This window comes from Electrona antarctica (genome assembly GCF_951216825.1).
Source record: "Electrona antarctica genome assembly, chromosome: 22".
Taxonomy (NCBI): Eukaryota; Metazoa; Chordata; class Actinopteri; order Myctophiformes; family Myctophidae; genus Electrona; species Electrona antarctica.
Genome location: NC_136805.1, coordinates 6,425,993 through 6,441,247, shown reverse-complemented (window position 1 = coordinate 6,441,247; position 15,255 = coordinate 6,425,993). Strand labels below are relative to the sequence as shown.

At 42.4% G+C, this 15,255-nt stretch overlaps 1 protein-coding gene across 1 annotated transcript in view; it reads left to right on the top strand.

Moving 5' to 3' along the window:
* LOC306914807 (kelch-like protein 24) overlaps positions 1-10,047 on the top strand; it is a gene marked incomplete at its 5' end in the record, with an annotated part of 245,141 nt that extends 235,094 nt beyond the window's left edge. Inside the window, 8 exons of the mRNA XM_079492009.1 lie at positions 3,671-3,817; positions 4,354-4,510; positions 5,319-5,468; positions 6,063-6,191; positions 6,339-6,527; positions 6,671-6,799; positions 7,548-7,764; positions 7,840-10,047. Coding sequence (XP_079348135.1) covers positions 3,671-3,817; positions 4,354-4,510; positions 5,319-5,468; positions 6,063-6,191; positions 6,339-6,527; positions 6,671-6,799; positions 7,548-7,764; positions 7,840-8,110 — 1,389 coding nt within the window. The 3' untranslated portion in view covers positions 8,111-10,047. The remainder of the gene's footprint in view (positions 1-3,670; positions 3,818-4,353; positions 4,511-5,318; positions 5,469-6,062; positions 6,192-6,338; positions 6,528-6,670; positions 6,800-7,547; positions 7,765-7,839) is intronic.
* Between the last annotated feature and the right edge of the window lie 5,208 nt (positions 10,048-15,255).

Below are 15,255 nucleotides of genomic sequence, written 5' to 3'. Positions count from 1 at the left end.
CTTCCTGTTGTGGCTCTGCATATTGGGTTCAGTCATCCCCGTATCCTAACAGTTTATTAAATGTATGAATTTGACCTTGACATACTTAAAGGGGAATAGCACTCATTTTCGACATTTTACTGTGTCATAAATATATTTACATCTGTAGCCTATATTGTGATTGTGCTTGACTTAATTATACTTATAGTATATAAAAGAGCTCAAAGGCTACATATTCAGTCAGACAACTCACCCCGAAAGTGAAGACAACTCACCCCGAAAGTGAAGACATCTCACCCCTGGTGAGTTGTCCGGCCGTTCGGGGTGAGTTTTCCTGAGAACTCACCAAAAGTGGCAAAAGGGGTGAGTTGTCTTGTTACCTGTCAAACATATTGTCGCTGCAGGCTGTTATCGACCACCGTGACTACAAAGCAGCACTCGTCGTTGCACGAAACTTTAATTAGCGGAATTTAGCGCAGCTGTTCCGTTTCGTCCATGAAACAAGAAGGTACCGGTAATCATGTTATGTTAACTTACACTTTATGTTCTTAACTTGTATGTTGGTAACTTTGAAAAGCTTAATATTTATCTTCATTCAGTCATGTCTTCAGTGAAGCTTTCCGTTGTGTGAGGGAATCACTGATTTTGTCAACAATACATGTTAACAAAACGAGTGTTTGTTTTGATCGCAGACTCGCAGTCATGTTGGTGTTTAAATATCATGGAATGTTTGATGAATAATTTAATCTACATTTACACGTTTTTATTAGATTTATTTAACTTTTGAAAAGCAACTGATTTGGGGCAGATTAGCTGGTTCAGGTGCAGTTTGGTCCAGATTGGAAGAGCAAGGCACAGTTTGAAGGGTGTCATGGTGGATCATCTTAAAGGACCACTTTTCAACCTATCTTCATATAATTGGAGACTCCTCACTAATGTTCATTATAAAATGGCACCATTTTCTTATATTAATGTGGGAAATTTGGTATAGGCCTATAGTCTTTTTTTTATTGGCCTAAAATATTGTTTTATAGGGGTTTCTTAATTGTGACTTTACCATTAACATCCTATGGCAGGCACTTTCCTTTTGCTTAAGTAGCATGTGACATGTCAAACTAGAGGGTTTTCATGATTCTGAATCCATTCCAAGCATTAGTTTTGCACAAAATACACTCCTTGAGCTAAAAACAGCCATAGCCACCTGCCCAAAATGTGCTGACCTCATCACATTTATGCTGATTTGTCATGACGTCTATGGCCATTTGTAGCCATTTTTTTGTGCAAAACTAATGCTTTGAATGGATTCAGAATCATGAAAACCCACTTGTTTGACACGTCACATGCTACTTAAAGCATAAGGAAAGTTTTTGACAATTTTTCCTGCCATAGGATTAATGGTAGGCAAAAACTATAAAAAATTGCTCAAAACTGACAGCCGGTCAGCAAGTGGATTCATCAATCTATGTATATAGACAATATTTTAGGCCAATAAAAAATACTATATATCAATTTTCCTAGCCTGATTGAGTCCACAAGAAGCCTGTCTGTTTGTTTATTAAAGGTATCATATGACAATCGTTCGAATCTGACCATTTATTCAATCTTCTACTGTCTTATAGGCTGGTCTAGCAAAGTGAGACATGGCTGAAAGGATTCCAGTCGTTGCCAGTTCACCTCCCTGCCCTGGGGATGTTATCGGTCTACCACCTCCTGGTGTACCACAGTCCTCACTGGTCCCGGAGAGTGAGGACGTTGTGTTTGTGGAGACCAGCCATCCCAGCAAGGTCTTAGAGGGCCTAAACCGTCTTCGACTGGACAATGTTTTCTGTGATGTGATTCTTTGTTGTGGCGGAAAGGAGTTCCCCGGCCATCGCAACGTACTAGCCACCTTTAGCTCCTACTTTGAGGTAAATGCACAGGTATCTGGACTTCGGAGAACTCGCCAGTTTACCAACTCGCCACGATTTAGTGCATTTTAGTTTTACTTCACCTTCATTTAAATTGCATTGAATTGAGTTAACACTAGAGAAAGTAGGAATGCTTAAGTTTAAACACCAAACTACCGAAACAATGTAATTCATTAGTAAACAATTCCTGAAATGGTAGGCCTACTTATCATTGGTATTCACATACTCACCTTTTTATCATCATCTAGCTGACCATTTAATTGCACAAAATAATTTGATCACTTTGGAAATTAACTAACATCTGTGAGTTTGACATACTACACTGATGAAGACAGCATGTTAGCATAACGATGAAGACACTGATGAAGACAGCATGTTAGCATAACGATGAAGACACTGATGAAGACAGCATGTTAGCATAACGATGAAGACCTTGATGAAGATGAAACTGGAGAGTTCTCCAGTATTCATTGCACACAATATTGACCTGTGTTAAGGGAACGCAGCGTTCTGCTGCCTTTAACATCCTTTTAAAGGGGCATACCACTCCTTTTCAACATTGAACTATTTATGTCATTATGTACTCTTTGGCTTGCAAAGTACACCTTCATGATCTCACTGATCACATGACTCTAGGTTCTAGACCTCCAGTTCTAAACAGAAGGGCGGGACATTTTTCTTCACATCTCTTAATGACATAGTTCAATGTTGAAAATGAGTGGTATTCCCCTTTAATACAATCAGAACAGACTTTTCTATTTGGATGTAGGTCTATGAGAGTTGGTATTGCATCTATTATAGATTCCAGATTAAGAATAACATCTAAGAGTTGCTTACGCGTAGGGGCCGATTCATACTCCTATTTTACCGCTGTTTCGGCGCTGTAGTGCCGAAATGATTTCGGCTCGTCAGAAATTTTCAGTAGCACCGAACAGACGACTTTAGGACGGTCCCCGCGCCCCCGAACCTCAAATGACGTCACATTGTAGGCTCTACAGAGCCGAACCGACTTTTATTCGGCTCTAAAATAGGAGTATGAATCGGCCCTAGGAATGACATTCAGTGTAGTCTTTGCTTCCACCAGATTTAGCACTACTGATTGTGTGTCGTTTTAACAGGGAGACTGCGCACACAGTGCACAAAGACCCGCACACCGTCTGCCACTTGCAATACGAACTTTATTTAGGCAACGTATCGGTCAAAGACCTTCTTCAGGAATCTGCTGATAATGGGTAGCGACATAGCTATATACATACACATAAATCCACCATGACCAATTGGTCATGTCTTTGTGTGGTCTTTAATGTGTTTTTTTTTTAAATTTTATTTTTTATTTTTGTGAGATTTTCCTTGTTTTGTTGTTTTCAGTCTCCATTTCGTTTTAGTGTTGTTGCCCCCTCCCCCAAAAGCCTTTGGACCTTTTGTTTTCATTCTTTTGATTAATCAATCAATTCACATGAACTCAATATCATGTTATATCCAAACAAGTAATTGTTGACACAGACAGTGTAATTAATTAGAACCGCCTAAATAATTAGAAACAACCATTCACGTTTCATCCTGCACACTGTGCACAGGCAATGTTTACAACAGACTTGATGGAGTCCAAACAGGAAAGTTTGTATGCATATTAATGTATTAATGTTATGAATATGTCACTTTATGTTATGAATATGTCTCACCAGTGAGCTGAGCACTTCAGAGGAGACTGGGTTACTTCAGGCAGTATGTGAACACAACAGGGTTATAATGTATCAATAGTGTACTTTATTTTATGTCCATAGGAAGAGTTCCCCTCTCTGTGTGTGGACAGACTGACAAAGGTCCTTGCCAGTGATCATCTCAATGTGTCCACGGAGGAGACAGTGTTTGAGGCGGCCAGGATGTGGTTAAACAAGTGTCCTAGTACGCGCAGAGAGAGCTTTGAAAAGGTCAGTCCCTTCTCAGTGTTTCACGGCACCTGATTTGAACAGTATGTTAGGGAGGCCTGGGGGGGGGTGCATACTTATATTAGTTATATTAGTTTAGACTAGTCATTGGTTAGACATGGGTTAAGGTTAGGTTTAAGTGTGCTGCCCCGTGGGAGGTTAGGTTTAGGGCGAGGGTTGGAGATAGGTTGTAGTTGTAGGACTGGTCTAAACCAAAAACTGTCTAAACTAAGTACTGCACCCGGCCTGGGAGGCTATCATGCTGTTAATGCTACCTATCTGGGGCAAAACCCACACATCATTATTTGGTTAATTAATGTGATGATGACCCACATAACCATACAGAAAATGCGTTTATATCCTATATAATGTAATTAACTTTTATCAGAAGCTTACAATTGTTTGCCAACAATATAGTATATGTATTATGATTGTGACACCCCTACTATATAACTCTATATTTTAAGGCAATGTTTAATGTCATTCACGCAATATCCAGTTGGACTAGTAAATACTTTGTGTTCCATTTGATCTTTAAGGTGCTAGAGAAAATCCGTCTTCCTCTCATCAGCCCCTCCTACCTTCATGATGTGATTGAGTCTCTGGATGTGGTGATAGAATCCCAGGGCTGCCAGAGGCTCATCGATGAGGCCAAGAAGCAGGATGTCCACAAAGTACAGCCACGCTGGTCCACAGGTATCCTCATGGCCGTGTTTATGCACAGGCACCCTAAGCACGGGCCTATGTCTCGTCGGAATCACGAAAAACCCCTAGTTTGACACGTCACATGCTACTTAAACCATAATGAAATTTAGAAACTTTTGCCCATATAGGTTGTCAATGGTGGCCATATTGATTTGGCCACTGTGACAACCCCGAAGGTCGCCGAGAATGTTAGACACATTTGTTTTCGTAATCATTTTTCCCATGTAGTTCTTACCTGACTCACTTTTACAGGCCTCCTTCTGTGATTTGTTTTGTTTATTGGTTTCGTTTAATTGTATTTTTTACTTTATTGTGCTAAGTTTCCTGTTTTTGAGTGGCGCAAACCACTCCAACAACAGGCTTTGTACCCGTGTACCCGTGTTCGTACCAAAAGAATGAGCATGGTTGCTATGGTCACTGACATTACGTCAGACCACAGCTGATCAGGCTATATAAGACCTTGCACCACTCACTTCACACAGGTGTGATTTTTTTTAACTTGTTGATTGCTTATTCTGTGTCCATTGTTCGGCACCTTTAACTTTGTTTCGAAAGGTGCTTTATACATAAAATGTACTTACTTACGCACACGTAAACCTAAATCTAACACACACACAATTAATTTCATGTTTAGCATTCTGCAGTTTTTAACCTGTACGGGAATCAAACTACAAATCGGCCTAGGGTTTCCATGCCCCTGCAACTATAACTTGAGAGTATGGAAATTCTCTCCAAGTTATGATATGATAACCTTTTAAAAAAAAAACCTGCACATGCATTACTGTGACTACCCATGCAGTGCCTGAAGTCATAGTGATGGTTGGGGGACAGGATTATTACCGGGAGGAGTTCCTAAGCTGCGCTGAGACCTTTGATCCTCTAACAAAGCAGTGGGGGACTCTGGAGCATCTCCCCTTCGCTGTACGCAGGCATGGTCTGGTTGTGTCAGGTGAGGAACCATCAGAGTCGACTGTAGTAGAGGTCAAACAACTCTGTTTTGTCTCTGAATTGAGCGGCTGAAAGGCATTTGCATTTTGGGAGTAATTGGAAACGGTGATCGCAATGTAGTGCCCCCAGCATGCAGGCAGGCACGGTTCCACCCCTAACTGTGCGCCCTGAGCATGGGGCTTTAAGCAACTAGTCGACTGTTCACTATTCAACTAGTTGACTAGTAAATCCACTTGTTGACCTTGTTGGTACTAGTTGATAAGATTTATTTTCCAACGTTTTTGTAGGCCTCAAGATGCTATATTATAGTCACCAATGTACACGGTTTATAAATGTACAAATACAATGTACATAATTGGTAGTTGGTCGACTAGTAAAGTAGGCAACTAGTAAAAATCACTAGAAGTGAAAGCCCTAGTATATGGTACCTTATATCACAACACGCTGGACCTATTGTGGTGATTTCTTTCCTGTACTATCTCAGTAATTTACTAAAACAAATTGAGGTATCGTAATGTATCTTGAGGTCTGAAAATCTTTATTTCTTTATCAATCAAGGCATAACAATTTAAATTCTGCTCTTATCCCACGATAGACTTTACTATGTATTTGGCCGGAGGAGAATTGAAGGACGGTTCAATCAGTAGGCAGATGTGGCAATATGACCCTTTGCATAGCTCATGGTCTGAGATGGCTCCCATGAATGAGGCACGCTGTGACCTGGGTAAGACGGTTGAACTATTGTGGTACCAGTATTCAATTTAACTTTGTTTTGGGAATAACTGCTAAGGAGTAGCTGCTAACTGCCCAAGGCCACAATTCTAATAAGGAGATTTGTTTTTTTTCTTGCATATCCCCATGTGGTCCATAGGCCTGGTAGTGCTGGATGGTTATGTCTATGCAGTGGGTGGCTGTGATAAGGAGTGGATACGTGTGCACTCAGTGGAGCGCTACAACTGCAAGACTAACACCTGGCAGCTGATGAAGACGGTTGGCATGTTGGGTTTGGTTAAATCCAGCCCTGCCATGGCCGCCCTAGATGGACTGATCTATGTTGTTGGTAATGGAATAGGGTTGTGTCTGTAGGTTCAGGGTGTATGTAAGCATAATGGTGCACAAAAAATGTCCCGAAACCTTTATTGCATTTTCTTCATTCTCCCATTGACGGTCTATAATGTTTTGCCATGTGTCATCCTGTCCTAGATGGCTCCTGGGAGAAAGCAATGTACACGTTCAACCCTAAAACATCTGCTTGGAAAGAAGTAGCTCCTAGGCTGATAGAACGTAATGGTACAGCTGTCTGCACTCTCAAAGGAAAGATCTACGTTATAGGTATCATATCTGTTCTTAATTACTTGGTTCCATAAATGGACACACTTCAACTTCACTGTAGTTTTTAGACACATAACAGAGCTCACTATTTAAACTATAGTTAGGGGAAAGTTAGCCAGATCTGTGACCAGTCTGCAGCAACATTTATGCTTACCAATGGCTTTCTTCACAATTGTGTTCATAAAGGTGTCTACTGGGCTAAAAACAGCCATAGCCGTCACTCATCATAAATGTTTTGAGTCGCCCCTTTTGGAAATTGGATATATACGTTTTTAGCCCAAGGAGTGTTTTTCGTGCAAAACAAATGCTTGCAATGGGTTCAGAATCATGAAAAGCCCCTAGTTTGACCCGTCACATGCTACTTAAAGAACCATATAATTGGTCCTCACCAATGATCATGATAAAATAGCGCTATTTATTTATTTTTAATTTTTAATTTAACCCTTATTTAACCAGTAAAAACCACATTGAGACTAAAGTTTATTTTACAAGTGAAGGCGTGAAATAAGTAACACAGCTCTGCCAGTAACAATAAATACAAGACAATAACAGGACAGACATGCAAGCCTACTGTATGTTCATTAATGGTACCCCAACTTTCAGCAGCTGTCACAAAGTTTCCCAAGGGAGTTGGGTTGGAACAATTTGATAGGTAATAGGAGACAGATTTATGAACACATTTGTGAAGAAAGCTATTGGTAAGCATTTATTTTGCCTAACTAAACAGTCACTACTTTTTGTCTAATAGGTGGTCAGCGGCATATTGCTATGGAGTCCGAGTTCACGGATCTTGCGCTTGATAACCGGTACCTGGCTGATGATGAAACAGACACGGACGGGGTTGAATGCTACAACCCTGTGACCAACATGTGGACCATGTGTGCCCCCATGGGACGGCGACGCTCCTGGCCTGCCGTGACTGTGCTGCATGGAAAGATCTATGTACTAGGAGGGGAGGATGACGGGTAAGAGGCTCTCTGAAAACATGAGAAAAGGTTTGTAAACCGCAGACTGATGGCTTTTGGTCTGTCTCCATTTAGAAACGTCGATACCATTGAGCGGTACTGCGAAGCGACCAACAGATGGGAACTTGTGGGAGAAATGCCTAGGAGGCGCAGGAGTCTCCGATGTGTCTCACATAGGCTGAGGAGTGTTGCACACACAGCCAACGAATCCCCCGTGAGGAGTGTTGCACACGCAGCCATCCAATCGCCCGCACAGGACGGCGCTTCCTATAGGCCACTTACGAGGGGGCGATTTCGAGGGGGTTGTCAAATTCGATCGGGTTGTCGAAATTGTGGCCCAGAATGAAGAAAATGAAAGTGTTCTAGGAACACTGTACAAAAGGCTTTGTATCACATACATATTCTGGTATTGACCAGATTATAGGGTTTGTAGGACTTAAAGCAGTGGTTACCAAACTTTTTCACGTTGAGGACCCCCAAATTGACACTCAAATTGGCTCTAGCAGTGATTCTCAACCCGTTTAATTTCAAGGACCCCCAGTTTGACATGCATTAGTCTACAGACTCCCATTTAATGTCATTTCTATCTCTGGGACCCCCAATTTATATTGTAAAATCAATGTTAATTTAACTTAACAGAGTTACAGACTCTGTTATGAGTTACAGACTCATAAGGGTCCATTTGGTTCCAAACTATCATTTAGCTGGGGACCCCCTGGAACTCCCTCAAGGACCCCTGGGGGTCCCCAGACCCCAGTTTGGGAACCACTGACTTGAAGCTAAGAGAAATGGGAGTTCGATTTGGGTCAGCACATTGATCAGAGAGAGTGGACCTCCATTGCTGATGTTGGAAGAATCATGACCATTAACACCAAACATTCTCATGCAGTACAGTCTGATTCACAGAGTTTATTACCAACACCAGCTGCATAGAACGAGCTTGAAATATTCCAAACATGCCATAGATGTAAATCCCATACAGAAATGAATAAGGAGATTGCACACTGAGTCCGCATTTTTCGTATGAGTTTGTTTTTTCCCCCTCCGTCATCTGATACAAATCATTAAGCGCAAGGCACCTTGCAGGCTTGCACACAGAGTCCCATGTGTATCGTTATTAGTTCTGCAGAATTAAACTAAACGCTTATCAAACATGGCTTGTTTTGGACTGAGTGGTCCTCTCAGACAAAAGGAAATATGTTTCTAAAGAGCAAGGAGAGTTTCCCATGCTGATCAAGTAGTTTAAGTAGTTTCAAGTACATTATCGTGATTGTTTCAATCATTTCACTGGCTCAATTTGATGGTTTGCTCTATCGAAGAGTAATTGGCATCCAAATGTTATCATTGCATCAAGAAATTGCATGCTAGGCAAAGAGCATTTCCTTTATTCAGAGTAGACTACAGCATAAAACCACTGTAACATACAGACAAAAATGCACAAAAAAATGAAACTACAAAAAAACGTATGATTAACAAAACTTGTTAACATCAGGTCATATTCTGTGCTACACATTTTGGATGAAACATACGGACTAGTGTGCAAGCTCTTTAATTCATGTTTTGATTCTGTCCACACCTGAAGTCACTGGGCTAAATGTCATTACAATAAGCAATATCACCTCAAACAATTCCAATAACCCACCCATTCTATATGGGTGGGTTATATTTTGTATGCAATATACCCCCAAATTCAATAAATATATTTCACAAGATATGTCTCGCCCCAGGCTGTGACCCCCTGACTCCATGTTCTCCATACATCAAGAGTCACATGTGTTGTGACTTGTGAGAAACACACACACAATACACATGCATTTAGGAGTTGTTCCTTCATCAAGCCTTAAAGCGTGAATCACAATCACAAACTAAAACACTGACTGGGGGTGAACCAGTGGGTTATTACCAGGCAGCCTTCTTTTACCTGTTGAATGAACTAAAGCTAAAGTCCAAGTAGTCTAAACCTAACAATGGATACAGCACTATAGCAATATTAACTATTATATAATGATGAATTACGTGTGTGTGTGGGTGGGGGTTGAAGGGATCAGCTGAGGAAATTAGAGGAATCAATGTCATTAATTTGATATGTGGTACGTGTCCTAACCATGGTCATCAGGAGACAGTTTCAAACAATGTAACGATAGCAATTGATGAAAGACAATTTTCCATATAGTGAAACCCATCACTTATAATTACAGAAAGAAAGACTCTTTGCTATTCAACATTCAATACGTTTTATTTGTCACTGACTTATAACAATGATTTTTTTTTTTTTACAATTGTGTAAAAGGAGGAAAATGAAAATTCAGAAAAGAAAATAGAATGGCAATGATATAAAGGTTGCATATGACACTGCTTGATTTTCTCTGGCACTTTGGAGTGATTTCTTTGATCCACCAAAGTCAAAGAGCCCCCTCCCCCCTGTCCCTTCAACTGCCTATAGGCTTGAATCAGCAGTACATTCCACCACTTCCTCATGTGACAACTGCAAGTCAAACGGTCCCTGGGAGATCACCGTGTGTGGAGGACTGGGGTACATCACATGACCCTCCATGGGCAGCAGGGAGGACGCTGTGGCATGGCTGTGCTGTTGTACCTGCAGCCCGCTTCTCTCCTGCACAGTGGAGGCGGTGGTGGTGTAGTCTCGCGTAGCCGTACCATTCCACAATCTCCGAATGAGAGGCCTCCTACGTATGACGGAAGCATTTGAAAATTGCGAGAGACTACAGTCTGGTAACGCACGACTGGTTGTGGGCACCATGGACTGGGCACGGGTGGTGGCGGTTCCTGGTAGACTGGCCATGATGTTGTTGTTGAAAGATGGTTTCGAGTCATCATTAGTGCTGCCCAGGCTCTCGTCCTCAGAAGCTTGGAAGGTGAGGTCCATCTTCTCTTTGCAGCCCGGGGCAGCCGTGGCACTCAAATCCATGGGAGCATCATCGTCATCATCATCATCATCATCATCATCATCATCGTCGTGGGGTGGTGAGCCCTGTGGTGAATTGAGGCAGGATTGAATCACTGCATTGACCGCCTCACTAGTGAACATGGGCTGGAGCTTGTCGGAGGCACATTTGTAGACGCGTCCCGTTTCACTGGCCACCAGCAACAGCACCTGGCTTCCTGTCAGCTTGGCGAGCTCTTTAACCTTTTTCATTACACCATTTTTACGCGTGCAGAAGGTTTTGCGTCGCCTTGTCGGGTTGTCAATGAACTCATTGTCTAACTTTACACGGCCACGTGTCTTCTTGGGTCTTTGCAGTTGGACTACGGCTGCCTCCTCCTCCTGACCTGCCTCACGCTTCACCCCTCCTCTCATCCTCCTCTTTCTGCTGTCTCCAGTTGAAACCATGGAGTCATGTTCATCTGCTGTACAGGTGGAATCATCTCCTGAGTCGCTGCATGAAGGCTTTCTGTCTCTAAGTTGGTAAGACATCATGGATATGGTGAGGTCTAGTGGCCACACAGTGATGATGTTGCTGCTCCTATCTCTGTATCTCTCCCTTTGAACTGTCCTGAACAAAGACAAAGTGTGAATGAGGTGTTGAACTTAACGTTCACCTTTTATTTGGGTAACTGGCCAATCGCAGCACAAGTTTCCTCCCATCAACAAACGTAAGCCTGACACCGAGGCTATCAACAAACAGGGTTGCCATGGCGACGCCGAAGCTGCTGTGCAGTTCCGCGACATTTATTAGTCGTTGGGAACTCGGCATGTGATTGGCTGAGACAACTCGACTTGTGATTGGCTGGAGCAAAGAATAAAATCTAGCCCAGGCGGTGGCGTAACCGTCTGGGCACCCGACTGGTAATCCAGTCGCAGTGTGCCGCGGGTTCGACTCCCGAGCCCGACACGGCCTTTACTGCATGTCTTCCCCCATCTCTCTTAGTCCTGTACCTGCCTGTAGACCTTCTCGCAATTTGGTGTTGGGGGGAATTTCTCACTTGAACTGAGTCAATGTGTCCCTAGACATGACAAATCAACGAGGTGCTCGTCCGCCATAGTGCCACGAATGGCGCAATGGCCACATCAAATATGGCCGCCATCGGCTATGATGAAAATACAACTTTTTTGTTTCTGGGTGTATTTGCACATGTAATACCTCCATTCTGACTAATTGAGGCATGTGGAATTCATTTCTGATACTATTTTAATCATTGTGGGTGATATTGACCTTGAAAGGTCATGGTCAAGGTCATTTAGCTATTCCAAAGACATTGGCCATTGTTAGGAGTAAAAATAAGTGCAATAAGTCTATTTCAACTAATTCTGACATTTATAATTCATTTCTGATATTGTTTTGACCATTAAGGATCATCTTATCATTGAGGTATCAATATAAATATTTTTATTCAATTACGATTTTTGTCTTTACTTTCACTTTTATTGTATTTCTCGTAATCATTTGTCTTATTTATTATATCAAAATACATGAACATACAAATATAACAATTCTAAATGTCCCTCTTTAACTTTTATTTTAATTGAGTGCTTTAATTAGAATATAAGTATGCAGAAAATAAATGTTTTATACAAACAAAATAATAACACAAAATAAAATAACACTTTTACTCAAAGTGCACAATTGTGTGCATGCCAGTTAGTGTGATGGGTTTTACATGCATGAGACTCCAGCAGCACGGCAGCCACATCGGCATGCCAATTCTTTGGAGTTTGGCTGGATCATCAACAATGCTGTAGTCTCCAAAAGAGATGGAAACTGGAATCTACATGTGGCTACTATCAACGACTCTATGCCAATCTTTGCAGAATGTGACTGCATAAAGTACCTGGCATGGCTCATGGTATCTTGAACAAATAAAGGTTCTAGAGTTCACACATCCTGAGCTCTACAGACGCTTCTCTGTAGGCCATTGAGTTGTTCAGGATCACCCAGGCTGGTTCTGCGCTGTAGGAGGTGACATGAAGGTCGAGCAGACCATTCAGTGAGTGTCAAAGGGTCCAGGTGGTCACTATGTAGTAGGAGCCACACACAATGCAAATTCTGTGGCATAATTTCTTGTTCCACAAGATTGGGTCAATCACCAATGTCCCCAACATTCTCACCAACAACCACACTATGAAAGACACAGAATGCCATCTCCCACATGCACTGAGCCTTACATTCAATCGTAATGTGGCGAAGCTGATGGACTTTGTGCTAGAGCGTCAGAATCCATACTCGATAGCGGTCAATGTGCCTGTGACACTGCACAATCTGCTCACAAAGCAGGCTGTTGACCGAGGGGTCGCTGCACGCTTGCTAAACTGTCTAAAAATGGGGAGCGTGTGTACTGCTCATACAGACAGGAAATGTTAGTTGGGAAGACCAAGACATTGAGCACAACCATACCAAAGCGGAAGATACTTCATTTCAACGAGCAACCACAGAAGACACCAACAACCATTCTGAAGGAGTAGTTTCGTCCAAATACATAGCCGAGGCACATAGGAGTATGGACATTGCTAAGGAGCGGGGCATGAATATCCAGGAGATACTGTGCTCTCAGCATTTCCGCTGCTTGATGGTGACCTTCCAGCTCATGTCGACAAGTCAAAACCTGCCAGTGAGATTGAGCCTGAACTTGATCTCACCCAATGGAGTCCAAAGTCTACTCTTGCCACTCATGTTGTAGTAGACTTCATGGCGAAAATGCAGCAGATGCCACTAGCACAATTCCCTACTTTAGGTGCTGTCTTCAATACCATCATCAGGTCAACATCATCCCAGAGTTCATCCATATCATACTCGATTCTTACATTGAGTTGTCTCTAAAGGAAGGGGTGCGCATGCGGCGGCACAGATTCAAGAACAGGAATCGACATTGTTGGCATGAACAGAGACTATCCCTCAGCAACTTGACAAATTCTGTGTGTCTGAGGAAAACAAACGGAATCTCCAGCTGCTAGTTCGGGATATGGTGTGCCATCAAGTCTATGGCAAATTTGGTAATGCTACCATCATTGTCAGCTTTGTTGTCTGTGATGATGAGGTGCTCCCAGCAAGAGTTCCCAGACCTCTTGAACTGGATTGAGGAGGCTGACACCAGATTGGTGGTGCATGTGGAGTGGGCTGTTCGAGTGAAGCAGAGCAAGAGAGTTGTCATACAGACACCTGTTACTGCTACACTACACCCCATACGTCCAATCACTGGGGTTGAAGGAGATCTGGCAGCAGTATTGCACTGGTGAGAAGCTGTGCATGCTTCCACTGCATCAAGCAGTCTCTCGTCTTGGACCACCACTAGCAAAGACAGTGATCAAGGCACATATCCTGACTGGAGAAGACTGCATGAGCAAGGTGGGGACCAAACATGCAGCTATGGCTTCTGACCCAGTAAAATATTTAACTAACTGACACCTTTACAGAACAAGATGCAGCGTTGGCAGAGAAGTACTTGGTGCGTGTCTGGACGGGGGCCAGGTCAAGTACAACTGCTGAGACATTTGATGACCTCAGGGTGGAAAGCTATACCAGTGCCAGTGCTGAAATTGATGCTCTCCCTCCCACAAGTAGTGTGATCAGAGGTCACATCCAACGAGGTGCTTTCTGGTGCATAGGGCTTGCCACCTGCTTGAGACAGCAAAGGAACCCAAGTCAAGACTAGAGCCAATGGAACATGGATGGGAGGAGCACTTTGGTACACTCCTGCCATCAAAATGTCTGAAGCCCTTACCACCCAGTTTGCTCACAGTATGCAAGTGTGCAGGGAAGTGACACTTGACGATGTGGCTGCTGTGCTGATGGAGTTCCATGCATAATATTTTGCCATGGAAAACCCCTCATGTAATAAGTAAAAACCCATCACACTAACTTGCATGCACACAATGGTGCACTGTTTTTTTTTGTTTAGATTTTATGGGGGACATTTATAATTGTTATATTTTTAGGTTCATGTCTTGTTATAAATAAAACAAATTGTGGAAAAAATACAATAAAAGTGACAGTAATGACAAAAATCGGAATTGAATTATTGAATAAAAACATTTATATTGATATCTCAATGACAAGATGATCCTTAATGGTCAAAATAGTATCAGAAATGAATTGAAAATGTCACAATTAGTTGCATTAGACTTATTGCACCTGTTCTTACTCCTAACAATGGCCAGGTTATGGCCAAGGTCTTCGGAATGGCAAACTGACCTTGACCATGACCTTTCAAGGTCAATATCACCCACAATGGTTAAAATACTATCAGAAATGAATTCCACATACCTGAATTAGTCAGGATGGAGGTATTACATGTGCAAATACACCCAGAAAAAAAAAAGTTGTATTTTCATCATAGCCGATGGCGGCCATATTTGATGTGGCCATTGCGCCATTCGTGGCACTATGGCGGACGAGCACCTCGTTGATTTTTCATGTCTAGGGACCCATTGACTCAGTTCAAGTGAGAAATTCCCCCAACACCAAATTGCGAGAAGGTCTACAGGCAGGTACAGGACTATCTCCCGTTTCCTGTCAGCCTACTGTCTGTCCCTTC